A 15,212-nucleotide genomic window follows, 5' to 3' on the forward strand; every position below is an offset into this window, starting at 1 on the left:
AAATTGAGCATTTGTCTTTACCATTCACTTGATCCAGTCAGTTTGTTGTTTTCAGCTAAATATTCAGCCATGACAGAGTTGGAAGGAAGGAGGAGTCCCAGGAGGAGTTTGTTGTGTTACAGTACAGAAAGTGTAGCTTTGTGTTATCTAATAGATTTTCTCAGTCATGGCTGAATATGATACTCTCATGAGACGATGTTCATCCCCTCTCTAAATGCCTTCTCTCTTGTAAAGTTAAAAGTGACACACTGTTTAAAAATACAAACAATAAAGCATAAATCTAACTTTTGTCTTGTCTGTCCAAATATGATTACACTAAGCAGCTCAACACGGTTATGTTAAAATGAAATGACAATCATTCTTATAATACTAGGATTAACTAGTAATGCTACACAGCAATACAATAACTCACCATTTCATCAACTGGCCTCAATCTTTCAGAATGATATATCATGTAGCAAATATATTTAAAACTCTATTACAGGGTTTATGTTTTAATACAAGTCAAGGTGAAACTTTAGAAAGTCTATGAGTTATTGTGTTTTTAATCAATTTGTGGAGCTGGAGCTGATAAAATCTGCCAACAGCAGTTATCATCTCAGCAAGAAAATCATCAGTCATCTGCTTTAAAATGAGAAGCTGCTCCTGTCCATATCTGTGTGAAATTAAGGACCCATTGTTTCAAACATGACAAAAAACATAGAGTGGTAAATCTGCCCTGTTATCTTTGTAAACTGCCTATGTGCCATAGCTAATTAAAGGAGATTCTGATGTAACGTATGCATTTCTATATGTTTTTCTTACAGTACATACATGTGTGTTTGTGCATCCATGTGACATCTGACTGTACCTATGACTTGGACGTGCGTGCTGGCAGTGATGCTCGTGGCAACGTTGGTGGCGACACACTCCCACTCCCCGTGGTCCTCCTTTGTGAGCGACTTGAACTGTAAGCTGCCTCGGGGCAGAACATTGTGCTTGCTTTTACTGGGCTTCCCTACCTGCAGTCCGCCGAGCCGTGGCAAGAGAGGGTCAGCCAATAGGAGAGATGGAGAGAGGCGCACAATAGGTTGGCACAAGCAAATGCAAAATTAACACACACACACACACACACACACACACACACACACACACATAGTATGGTCACTAAAAATATCATTCTGCAATCTTGCATTTACTAGAATAATATTGCTTTCAGTATCTAACTTAAGTATCAAATTATGCAAAATGAGGAATTAGGAATTTCATAAGTGGCTAACATAAACAATAGCTAATCACACTGTAGTCAATGAGCCAGATTAAACATGCCTCATAATCCCACGTACAATTGAGACGGTCTAATATGTTCCCTTAATTGCATATTTTATAGACATCATTCAAATGTGATTAAGAAGCTAAACTGACATGCGATAGTTTGTGTAATTAAAATACGTGCATCCTCTATAGGTTTCAGAAAATGAAGATTTCTCAATGGAAAACACTGAATGTGATACAAAACACAATGACTTAAAAAAACAACAAAAAAAAACAAAACAGCCTTACAAAGAAAATTTGGCAGTCAGATTATACACACACAAGTAGCAGGAGGGTGGAGGGTGTCTTACCTTCCTCCATGTGATGTTGGGAAAGGGATCTCCCTCTGCCTCACAGGGAATGACCAGCTCTCTCCCAGCCTCTTGTCTGTACTCCCCTCCAGGAACCACTGAGAATTTGGGAGGGTCCTGCATAGCCAGAATGGGTGAGTGCACTTGGACTTTCTCCTGGATACATTAGAGCTGTTTTGCTTATTTGGGATGTTTCAAACACATAGTGATTACGGGTGTACCTTTAGCACCAGGGGAGCGGGAGGGGACCATCCCATGGAGCCCAGGGCATTGTAAGGCATGCAGGTATAGGTGCCGAGAGAGTCCTCCGTCACCTCTGCAACACGGATGCTCCCGTCGTCCATTTGGCTCCAACCAGGGTACTGAGGATACGGTAGATTGTTAGACGCATGCCGAAAATTGCAACTTAACCCTATGAGCCTAACCTGCAACCAGCTCACCTTATCTATCCGGAGAGGGACGCTATCTTTCTTCCACTTAACCAGAGTTACAGGGGGGTTGGCATCTACGGGACAGCGGATGAAGCCGGGCAGACCAATGGCCACATAGATGACATCTGGCATGTTTACCACGCGGGCAGGATCTATTCAAAAACACACAGAGAGGGGGGGGGGGGGGCGGGGAGTGGTGAAAAACCGAGTGATGAAAAATTGTTTTGGTAACTTGGGAGACCCAGTGCTGCGGCGACTGTAATAGTTGTGTAGAGAAGATATGAGATCATGAAGATTTATGGGGAGTGGGCTCGTCATAAAATGATAAATGAATTTGTTTGGGAGCACAGCTGGTCCTCACAGCGGCATCTGTGAGTGTTTGGAGAGTGTTTACTTCTCAACACTGAACTCACTGAATGCGCACAACATTTTTTTATTCCTGAAATGAACCGATCGGTTTTGGGTGCATGAAAACTTATACAGTAAACTACACAAAAACTGATTAAATCTCACTAAAAGATGCTCTCATGCACACAGTCTCATATCACACTTAAATAGTCCCTCTTTCCTCTACTCCCATTGGCGGAAAATAGTCCCATGTTAGAAGAAGAGTGGTATAGGCGGAAGGGTTTCTGCAGTATTCTAGGGTTTTAAAAATAAAGAGAAATTTAAGGGAAGCAGAATTAACATTTGCAGTCATCGCCTCAAGTGACACACACTTTGATGCATCCGATGCATAAAACATCTTAACAAACGTTTATGTGTAATCGTGTAGCCTAAATATATTACATAACAGAAAGAGCTCCAGCAGGAAGGAGTGATTAAAACTAAACAGTCTACAGTCATGCTCGTGGCTCTGTGTGGCACAGCATATCAACATACTAACATTTGTTAATTAGCACCGAGCACAGAGGCTGAAAAGTTAAAGGATCATCAAAGTGATTAGAATTCATCCTGAAGGGGACGTGAATGGGGAACTCCAACATCATCCAATAGTTGTTGAGATATTTAGTCCCACTGGTTGCCTGGCCAAAAAAAACCCTGAACAAGCTGCTACGATATCTAAGACTTTTAAAAAGTGATTTAAGGGTCAAAAATATGTTAAAAAATAGTTTTAAAAGCAGAAAAAGTTTTGCTTAAATGTACATTTAGTATGGTTGTTGGTTTTATGTAATTTGAAATGACATTTGCTCCATCTTTTACCAAAAGTAAGACTGAATGCTCCTGAAAATGTCAAATGGTGTAACCACAAAAGAATGATAAATATTAAATATTTTATCACCTACAGTGTATTTAAGTGGACTTATACTAATAATTACTTCAGTTAAAAAAATGAAAATGGTTCCTGATCTCCATGATTCCCCAGATGAAATGTAATATTTAGAACAATTGTATTCCATTACCTTTATTTAATATAAAAAGTTATAATGTAAGATCATGCCAAACTAGTTGATATGGTGTTTTATTGAGAATTTACTGTTTTTAAGCAAGTTGAATTATTTGGTACAAAGTTTTTATGGTTACACCACTTAGACATTTTTACCATAATCCTCTAATATATTCTCTCAAAATGGATTAAAAGCAGAAATTTGATGCTGGGTCCACAAAAAAGAATGTGTGCAAGTTATTCATACGTTTATGTTCACATTTTAACCCTTTAAATTTGACTGAACCACATGGACAAAAAACGTCATTGACCCTTAAGTAATCATATAAACATAGGACACAGAATATAGGATACAAAGTAAAGTACATAACTATAGTGCCTCTTCAACAGTAGTAGTAGCAGCTTTATTGTCATTATATTGAGGGTCAGATAACAATATAATGACATTTAAATAGCACTCTCTGAGGAAGAAAAAATGTAAGACATAAATAAAACATTAGAAGTAATCAATAAGGGCAATAAAGTATAATATACAATATAAAATGTGCAAACACAGCAGAGAGCAGCAACACTGTGTTGTACCATTAGACCATATGTAAACAATTAAAACAATTTTAAGGCACATGGGTTATATTATTACACAATAAAAGTATAGATTAGTAGTCCTCCAGTTTAAAGCTTATTTCCAATTTGTTCACTCACATCCAGGAAACTTTGATGCATTGCATCCAGGAATCGCTACCTATTCATTTAAATATGATGTAATCCAATAGAAACTCCAGTCATAGAATCTATGGCCTCCATTAGTAGCTCTCCATCTGTAGATCTGTATCAAGTATCACGTTGTGTTGCAGCTGATAGAGTAACAGTAATATTTTTTCATCTAATATCTCAGCGACCGTCACATCCCTTGACCACCTCTCATCACAGGCTGCTTTGCTCATGTCAAAGTATTCCCTCTTTATTTCTGTCACAGTGCAGAGCTCATATGATGACACTTTGGCAGCTGGATTTATATTTTTTAGTTTTGGCTCTCCTCCTATTGACACTCCTCTTTTTGTCCACTGATTCACAAACAGTGGAACGTGGAGGTTTATATGGCAATTTAAAGGATGCTGATTATGATAATGCTCACATCCTCCTCATTAACATGTGAGTGAATTATGAACTTGTTACTTCTGTGTTTGCTTCCTTTTTTAGGCCCAGAGGTCGCCACTTTGATATAATGTGTTACTTGGTGAGCTGGCAGATGGCATTTTGTTACCTTTGGAACCATTTCCACTAACTATTTCCTCCTGTTTCTAGCCTTTATCATCCTCAGGCTGGAGCTTCAAATGTAACAGAGAGTGGTATGGATCTCTTCAGCTCTCATCAAGAAAGTGAATAAGCGTACTTCCCAAAATATTGAAAGTTGCTGCTGTGTATCCTGTAGACAAAATGGTGATATTTAAGCAAAATTAAACTACAGTAATATTCAGTTATATACAGTATGAAAAAATCCAGTTACATAACATCATACCTGAGCTCCATCACCTCAAATTCATATCAGTTTTATTACTATATTTGCTCTACATTAGTAACTCCCCATCCACATTTTCTCTATATTTTAAATCTTAATTAGGATTTGATATGGATGAGCTTTACCCTTTAGGCAAATAGAAACATATAAAAAAAATAGAAGTTCATCTGGTAGAAGGAAAGGAGCTAAGAGGAGAAAGGGGGGAAAAAGAGGGGAAGCTAGAACTTCTCCTTCTTAAATCCTGAATTATGAGCAAAGGCGAGAACAGCGTGGTGCCTAAATGAGGTCAAGGAGGAGAGCTTCAAAGTGGGAGAAATGGTGTGAGAGGAGGAGGAGGAAGAAGAGGAGGAGGAGGAGGAGGAGGAGGAGGAGGAGGGGAGGAGGAGGGGTGAACGCTATCAGCAGCGTGATATAGAGGAGGGACGAGCAAGGCTGAGCACAAGCGTGGGAAAGAGGACAGGTGAGAGAGAGAGATGTGACTGGATGACGTAAGGTGGAGAGAAGCCGGCAGAGGAGAGAGAGAGAGAGGGAGGGGGGGGGGGGGAGAGAGAGAGAGAGAGAGAGGATGACTGTGAGCACAATACAGCAGGCAAAAGGCATCTGGTATCACAAAAGGAAGAGAGAGGAGAGGAGGGATGAGAGAGAGTGAACGAGTGACGCGGTGAGATAGAGAGATTGGAAAACGTGGCGAGAGATCGATTTGACCGCGTTTTCCCCCCCAACAGAACAACTTTGTAAAACAAACCGCCATCCTCCAAAGTCCTAACCATCACACACACACACCCCCCCCCCCCCCCCCCTCTCCTAACCCGGCCCCCCCTTCCAGCCGGCAGCTCTGCCACAAAAGAGCCCAGAGGAGCGCCCGCCACCAACACCACAGACGAGAATATCAGCCAAGTTTCTAAATATAGCTCTCAGACAGCGCTATCGCTCACGACACGCTGGTTCCCACTGCAACACGCTTTAGGGAAGTTATTCACTGGTGAGCACTTCAGGGAGAGAAGGGGGGAAAAGAGAGAGAGAGAGAGAGAGAGAGAGACAGAAAAAAAATGTGGGAGAAAATAGAACAAACATTAGGCAAAAAAAAGAGGCTAAAAAGGGTGTGAAGCAAACGGTGAATTTTGAGGGATTGAGAGAGAGAAAGAGAGAGAAAGAGATGGCGATGAAACAAAAAAAAAGAAGAGATGAGAATTGGATTGAAAGACAGAGAGAGCCCTCTGCAGTCTGACAGAGAAAAGTCAGCAATGATGTAATCCCCCCCCCTCCTCCTCCTCCTGTTCCTCCTCCCTCTCACGACTGGTGTTGCCTGCCTCTGTTCATCACACACACGCACACACACGCACACACACACACACACACACGCACACGCACATACACACGCACACACACACACCCCGCAATCTAACGTACAACCATGGAAAGAGGCAGAGGGAGCGAGGGAATGCAAAAATGTCTGTTGCCTTGACTACTGCCAGCGGCCGGTCGCAGGGGCTAAAACCCTCTCACGGCTCGTCCCGCATCTCGTCTGTCTGTCTGCTCAGAGTCAGCCAGATGTTTTCCTTTTTTCTTTTTTCTAAAGTGACAAAATGAGCACGTTATTTTTGTGTTTGTACACCTCTGACTGACTGACTGAGTGACTGAGTGTTTTATGAGGGTGGAGAATAAGAATAAGGAGGCGGCAACCCACGATGAGAGAGAGATATAGAGAGGTGTGTGTCGGTGTGCGGATGAATATATATACATAAATGAGTACAAATGAGGAATGAAGAGAAGAAGGGAGGGAAGGAGAGGCAGAAAACAAACATTAAAAAAAAAAATGCACTTGAGAGAGCAAATTGGGTGTTCTGGTGGGATTAGGTGTTTGGCTGAGAGGTGGAACAGAGTTAGCCTGGAGACCGATGGAGTGTCCAAATCAATTCCACGGAGCAGAGGATGCTCTGCACGCATGTCAAACCCCCAAATAAGAAGGTTTGTGTACACACAGCTACAGAGCGGTGTCAGCACTGACAGGAGGACCATGTGTTTGGGAGACAGTCCTGCTACACAACAAAACAGACAGAAACTTCCTAATAAGCCTCGGGTTAGAAGCAGAGTCCCTCCTCAGCACTGTATAGAGATGAGTAGTCAGCTCAGACATGATGCTGTTCAGTCTCTACACCGTTACAGCTGTGACTTGTCAGGTTAGTCATGTTTGATGTAGAAAGTTTATATATCGATACAGTCCACCAAGAAGACTTGAATGTCCTACTTTCTTCAAAAGAAGCGTGGTGATGTTGCAGCAGAGTTATTATTGGACCTGTCTCACTTTATTTTGAAGTCTGACTATTTTATGTTTGATGTTAGTGAGAGCGTCTAGTGGACAGTTCATCATGAGGACAATGATGATGTAATAACTTTTAAGACCTTTTTAAAACCTCTTTAAGGAAAAAAATAAAACCATTGCTGACACATATAATAATGCAAAAGCAGGATTTTACAGTGTTTACTGTCATTTTGAAGTCATTTATAAAGGACTGCAACTAATGATTAGTTTCATTATAGTTCAAACTGCTGACTATTTTTTACTTTAATTAATAAGCTGATTGGTTGGTTATGTAAAATATAATGATAAATAACATGAACTGAACAAATATAATCATTCACTCTGCCCCAGCTCACATGGAATTTAATACCTTGACTCTTACAATTTCAGACATTTTAAGACATTTTTAGACTTTAAATATCAAAAACTAAATTTGAGACATTTTAAGACATTTTAAGGACCTGCAGGGATCCTGCTAAATAGAGTTTTTAGCACAAACTAATAGATTACTGTGTGTTTTATGAATGTAGCTATTTGCCTTTAAAGATAATTAATAACTAATAAGTGTTGATGTTCTGGATTTGAACATTGGACAATTAAACATATTATTTATTGCCATTTGTATTTAAGTTAACCACAAAGGAGGAGAATATAACTACTTTTCATGAGCTATAAATACAAGAATATAATCATTCATGCTCATCATTAACTTAAACATGTGGAGCAAAGTTGCTGTATTTTACATTATGATATATATTTAAGACAAGTGCATTTATGTATTCATGTCCATTGACTTTGACATCTTATTTAAGTCGCTGCCTGTTTCATGAGCCAAAAAAAAAAAGAGTGCTGTATGACACACACTGCTCGATAAAAAATACTCAATTATTCATCAGTGTGTGGCCTCTATTCCACAGTTGTGTGGTTTATTTACTTAAAGGCCCTTAAGAGGTATTTTTTAATTAGTCTCATACTATGAGTGATGTGGTTCCACAAAGACCTTTGGTTATTTCACATTTTATTATTTTCAGGTTTTTTTCTGTGTGTGTTTATCACTGCTTTGAAGTTGGCTGGGCTCAGTTGGAAAAAGGTGATGCCACAAACTTCCATGCACCAATCAGGATTCAGCAACATTTTAATAATAATCTGATGACACGTTGTTTGGTTACTATGGATCAAATGTGATGTAAACCCACCTACACAGTCTTGATGAAGCATATCAGCTGAGTATTTAAGTGTTAAACTCTTAATAAATCATTTCTTAAAGGGGTATTTTAACCTTGATTGAGGCTTATTCATTCATAAATATTTAAAGAGAAATAGTAAAAGATTTGAAGAAATGTTTCCAGTGGCGTTATCCTTGTTCTGCCCTGTTTCTTCCCTTGGATTTAGGTGTAAATAATAGAGTTCAGGTGGTTTTGACACATAAAAAACAGGCATAAAGTGAACTTCTTATAATGAACCAGGTCAGTCTCTGAATTTTAGTAGCAACCAACAAATTGTAAGTGCTGATGATTCCAGTGTTTTCTGTAAAAATGATGCGTATGTACACTGTTTTACCCAAAACCTCTGAGTCATGACACAACCTCTGGCTGCTGACACAGGAATGCTGAGCCATGATGCAAATAAATTCACCAAAATACCTCTCAACCCTTCAACACAGACGTCATTAACACCGGCCTGACTTGACAGTGAAGAGCGGCTGAGCTGTGGAGAAGGAGGAAGAAGAAGGAGCAGAGAAGATGATTGCCAAACCTATAATTGACTTTGACAGGGCAGGACACTCACATTGCACTGTTAGGTAGGCAGAGGCAGTCGGTGGTTGGCCCAGACTGTTGCTAGGAGCGCAAGTGTATTTCCCAGCATCCTCCGGCTTGACTTGGGCGATGATGAGGGAGCCGTCGATGAGAATACTGACTCTGCGTTTTAGGTCACTGTGGAAATGAAGAAAGGGATAACTTTAATGTTTAAAGAAACATGCTATGAAAAATAAAATGCAAAAAAATTCCCAGTGTATCAAACAAAACTAATGCAAAGTCTTATTTAATTATCTTTTTTTTTTTTTTTGTCAGAAGGTCCAATAAACTCCAGTCTCAAAGATTTAGAATATTATGGCAATTATTGATATAATATAAATATAATTATTTGATGGTTCAGACTTTACAGGGTTAACAACATTTTATTGTACTTTTAGGTAAGAATGAAATGTATGAGTGATCATGAATAGATGATCTCTGCCTTACCTCACATGTGAGGAACACTTGTTTGACATACACTTATAATGACCCAATCTGAGTTCATTTGGAGTTAAAATATGACACTGCAAAATGTTTACCATTATGTCATCATCATGGCATCATGGTGCTTTATTCCCTCTTTATTAATGTCTCAGTGCAGAGCTGATCTGATGACATGTTGCTGGCAGCTCGATTCATATTTATATATATATATATATTTGTATCATTGTTTTGGGTCTCTTACTGTTGAAACTCCTGATTTCACAAATGGAGCAGAACATGGAGCTTTATATGGTAAATTTAGGGGCGTTGATTATGCTAATGATCACATCTCATGAAAGCGTCCCTCCTCTTAAACAGTTGGCATTCATCAGGCTGAAACAAGCCATTTATGACAAGTTCAAGGAGTTAAAGGAGTGTGGTTCAGTAATATAGTATTAATCAAGTTATGTCATCATTCACTATGGGAGTGAACCATAATCATTATTTCACTGTTTTACTAAAAATACCCAACAATATAAAATGATGGTGAACAGAGTGGTGTTGCTGTTAGGCCAGCATGGCAGGTAACAGTTCCCTTTTTTACAGCGTGTTCCAGGTCATCGTGACAATTAATGCTTAAGATTTTGGCAGCACACTCAAGACATGGATGTATTAGAGCTCTAGTAAAACGTTCAAGACTCAAGGCCATGGCTGAGGTAGTGTGTGAGAGAACGGTCAGAGAACAGGGCCGATAAGCTCTACCTCGGATCGGGACAAAATAATGCAAGTCACAGATTCACTTATGTTATGCACAGTTAATCTAATATTGTATTGATCTCTAACTGACTCAGTGTCTTTTTGACTCTTGAAGTTCTTTCTTTAAATTAAATTGTTTTAATTGGAAACACATGTTGAGAAGAACCCTGAGTTTTAACTGGACTGAACTGAAGGTTTTTTCTATCAGCTCCAGTTATTACATTTGTAAAGGATTACTTATTACCAGGCCAATAACATAATTATCAGCCAATAACATAATGAGTTATTACATGATTGCTTCAGGAATAGGCTGCAGCATTTAATGAAGACTATTTATGGATATATGTAAATGAAAACAGTCACTGATGTACAGTATGATGAGACTCCTGTGAAGATGACAACTGTATATTTTGCCAGTGTGACATTTCCTTGCTGGTTTTTGCTCATATCCCAGTAGATGTGTAGCTCTGACTTTTCATATAAAAGATGTTCTGCACACGTTTGATTCATGATTCACAGCAGAACGGTTGCAGCGGAACTGTAAGTCTGCAGGCATCAAAGGAAGCTGGAAATCACAGGAACACTTTTTTTTTTGCTCTCCAGCACTAAATTAGAATAAACCAATGTGAGGTTGATATATTTATTGATACCGATTCCAATGATAACTTTGCCTGGTGCAAAGTTTTCAGACTTTCAAAAAACTCTATAAAGAATAAAGCGGTGTAGGAACAGAAGAGTGGGATCACAGGGATCTACGTTCATGCTTGACTTATCATCACACACAGAGCCTGCAGATTCTTCATCCTACAAAAGTCCTCTTTTACTCATCCTCATAGCTCTGCTGTTGTAAGATCAGCGGTGTGTGAGAGCCTCTGGAGAACTAAACCAAAGTCACTGTCAGGTTACTGTGAGCAGCTTCAAGGGCATTAAACTGTACTGCTGGAAGTCTCCATTTACATCAAGTTACACTGTAGCTGCTTTCACTATTTTGTTTTTGGAAGGCAATTTTAATGATATGTAATTACACCAAGTCTGGCATAAAGTAGAATCTTCAAGCTGTGACAACCTAATAGGCTATTTTGAATCATATTGGTGTTAAAATATTAAAGGGTACTCCAGCTATTTTGTACTGCACTGTCATGAACTTTTGAGAAACAGATTGAACAATGGGCCTAATTATGTTCCATTCATCAACACAGTTCAAAATCATTTGTTTTTATAATTACACAATACAGATATATTGCAATCAAAGCATTGGCAGCATTTGCTCCACCTCTGCATACTGAAAACTTTTTTTTTTTTTTTTTTTTTTAAAGTGCAACGCAAACATGAAAATACAAAAACACATTTTAAAAAACTCCCTTTAACAGTCCTTACATAAGAGAACTAATGAACTAATAACAACCCATCCTTGTGCATCCTTCTTCTGTATAGCGACTTGGATGTAGTGGATCGAGTATTCTGTTTTGGAGGTACGGAGACTGATCCAGAATATGAATCCCTAGTATGGGCCAACCTCCAAAAACACTGATCCTATATTTGAATACATGTGTGTGTGTGTTTACAGGACTAGCCTCATCGTCTCCTTTCCGAGAAGGTGCTTATAAGTCAATACTAGAGATTAGGTAATATCAACATAAACCATACAAATAGCAATAACTGTGAGACAAGTTATTTTCTGACACTTAAGGAAAACCTATACAGAATGCTAAGACTGTGGTTTACACTTTTAAAAGCATTGATATAAAGATTGAATGAAAGCTCATCATCTGTCACAATAAAAACCAATCACTGCATGTGAGTCAAAGCACATTGGAGGATCTCTAAGTGCTAATTTAAGTATATCTCCCATAATGCAACCGACTGACCCTCCAACAGCATCTTTCATACTCCATACTCTGTTTGTAATTCAGTCTTTCTGTTATAGTCTAACCCAAACTCAAATAACCCTGATAATGAGTATGCAGAATGTTATGAGCAAATTGGTGGAGTGTCCCTTTAAAATAGAAACTAACAAACAAAAGTACACACAGTCAGTAACTGAGTGCTGTAGCTCTGTCTGTGTGTGTTTTATTTGGACAGAGGGAGCTGGGATGAGTTTGGAGCCAGCTCAGAGACCTGGGTGTGCTCACTTGTGACCAGCCACTTGCAGTAGTCAAGGCAACACTTATTTTGCATTCACTTGCTCCGCTCCCTCAAATTCCAAATCCAAATTAGACTGTGAGCAATGAGCCGCGGCTGGTAATACGGGTCTCTATGGGAGGAAGTGAGAGACGAGAAATGACATCATTCCTGATGAAGACAATACATTTGGTAAACACTGCTGTGTCACATTCAGGGGGCAATTTTTGAGATTCTTAGCTTTACCTCATATACATCTGGACTGTGTATTAAAGATTAGAGGGCTTTTCATTTGTAAGTTGCATGGTTACCATCAGACATGGACACTGCAGCATTTTTAAGACGTTTGTTTTTATGTAAGTTTATCTATCTGTGAAGCCAGGGGTCGATCTACCGGGTACCACACCCCAAAAATGCTTTGTTGACCAGCTGCCATCCAAGTTTTGGACAATCTCATTAAAAAAACATATGAAACGTTGTGGCTGGTCAGAAGGTCACAAGAGCAAAACTCCAGTGTCCAGGTGCACTATCTCCACTTCAACACATACACACTTAAAGATCCACTGTGCATCTACATTTCTGTGTAAAGCATTGATCATGGTCTGTAAAAATAAGGGACTTCATGGTGCATTCAGGTGCACTGTAACTATGAACATCTACATAAAATCTACAACGGACGACAAAGTGTGAGACTTCATGGTGCATTCAGGTGCACTTTGTAAACTCAGAAATCCTAGCTACGAAGGTGGTATAAAACAAGAAAGTTGTTTGTTTATTTTTTTTTACTGCATAATTTTTAATAATTACATGCTTAAATAATAACCAAAATGTCCAACTTGGCTGTCCAACCCATGCTGTAACTTTAAAAAATTGACAAACTGCTCCATTTAATCCTCAGCTGGAGTGAGATGTAGAATTATAGTAAATCAAATAATGAAACAGCCAGGAGCAACATAATTAACATCTCCAGCCTGGAGGAGCTACAACTAGAGAAAGTTTCGGGTGGTAACTTTCATTCCAGAGTGCTTATTTTTAATCCCATTCTTTTAAAAAAAAACCTCAAGATATATCAGAGCTGTCACATGAGCCATTTTGTGCACAGCAACTAAAAGCAGAAACTATGGTGACTTTTGTGTAGGAGAAAGTTGAAATACGTTTTGAAGGAATTACCTGAGCCTGAGCCTGAGCCTGAGCCTGAGCCTGAGCCTGAGCCTGAGCCTGAGCCTGAGCCTGAGCCTGAGCCTTAGCCTGGTGTCTTTTCTCTTATACAATACACATAGCAGACAGCTGCTTCCCCAGCGCAGCATGGTAGCTGCTTCACTCACAGAAACTGATTAGCATTAAGAATTAATTACACTGAGAATATGCATCTGCTGGGTCTCCCTTACAGAGGAAACGAGCACCTCAAAGAAAAACTGGAACACGATTAATTTATTCTCAACTTTACTTACAATGACACTCTAGAGTCAATTATTTCATCTATAGTTTTGTCCTCCAATCTTTCATTACATCTTTCTCATTGTTTTATGGCTATTAAGATTTAATATGTTTTATTTTTCCTGCTAATTTAACGGTTTGACTTCAATTATCATGTGAAAAATAGCACAACAGAGTCTACTGTAGTACTACTCATGACACTGCAGACCTGAGAGGTGATGAAGCAGCTGCCAGAGGAACAGGAATATACTGTTAGCCTTCCAGCTTTTTGTTTCTTCTCGTCTGTGAGTTCACACGTGAAGGAGAGTGGTTGTTTATAACAGAAACATGATATCTGACTGTCTGCTTTAGATAACTGTCAGAAACACCTCTTTTTAAGATAAGCAGCGTAAGCATGTCCTTTTACTGTGAGGACAAAAAGAAAATAATGAAAGATGGAATACAGACTAAAACATAGGAAAACCAATCAGAAGCACCAGCAGCACAAAGTTAGTGACCGCTATTATATGATCATTATATCAGTGGTATGAAATTACCTTCAAATGACAATAATATTGTTTATCGTGATTATTTCTGAGACAATATATCGTCCAACAGAAGTAGTTATAGTGACAGGTCTAAGCATGGGTCCATTACTGGCTGCAAACATTGATCATAAACCTAACTGAACATCCACACACTATTTGATTTATTTAATAATCTGTTTATATTTTAGCCTGTTTTACTACTTGGACTATTCTTTTCATTCTATTTTATTTCCTGAGTGTTTTCCTCTTTATAATCCACCTTTCATATCTGCTTTTACTTCATTACTTTAACGTTTAGTTGTTTATTATTTATATTTTCCTCTTTTCTTCTCCTCTTCTTTTAATAGCCCACCTAACATTTCTGATTTTACCAATTTAATTTTATAGTGACTTTATTTTATTCTTTCCTTTATGGATATGTATATGTATTTTTATTAATGTTTTTTATTAATCTTTTCTTACCTTTTATTTTATTTGGGTATTCTTCATTTTTATATTTTTATCCTACCTGTGGTGTTTCCTCACTGCAGATTCGTGAGAGTTATTGATTTTTTTCCTGCTGTTTGTTTGTTTTTTTTTGTTTTTTTTGTTTTTTTTGACTGTGTAAAGCACTTTGTGTTACACCACAATGTATGAAAAGTGCTATACAAATAAAGTTTAATTGATTGACTGATTGATTGATCAACAGTTTGTAGCTACAGTCAGAGATGGGCCTACTGACTGATATTTCTATACATCTGTCAAACAAGATGAGTGAAGAATGACATCAGCTCACTCCTTACTCTACATGGCAAACTGTTCCTATAGTGATTCATACACATGCAGGTGCACGCTCTGTTAAAGTGATGGATGTGTTATGTAAATGCTCCTTGGGGCTTTATTCAGACTTGACAGGACTGCTACAGGCAG

The 15,212-nt window shown here is 38.6% G+C and overlaps 1 protein-coding gene across 1 annotated transcript in view; it reads right to left on the reverse strand.

The window, feature by feature from the left end:
• LOC133994224 (protein turtle homolog B-like) overlaps positions 1–15,212 on the reverse strand; it is a 141,806-nt gene that overhangs the window by 35,083 nt on the left and 91,511 nt on the right. The window contains exons 7-11 of the mRNA XM_062433448.1: positions 9,032–9,177; positions 2,045–2,187; positions 1,826–1,966; positions 1,605–1,721; positions 851–1,001 (exon numbers count right to left, since the gene is read on the reverse strand). Coding sequence (XP_062289432.1) covers positions 851–1,001; positions 1,605–1,721; positions 1,826–1,966; positions 2,045–2,187; positions 9,032–9,177 — 698 coding nt within the window. The remainder of the gene's footprint in view (positions 1–850; positions 1,002–1,604; positions 1,722–1,825; positions 1,967–2,044; positions 2,188–9,031; positions 9,178–15,212) is intronic.

This window comes from Scomber scombrus, chromosome 14 (genome assembly GCF_963691925.1).
Source record: "Scomber scombrus chromosome 14, fScoSco1.1, whole genome shotgun sequence".
Taxonomy (NCBI): Eukaryota; Metazoa; Chordata; class Actinopteri; order Scombriformes; family Scombridae; genus Scomber; species Scomber scombrus.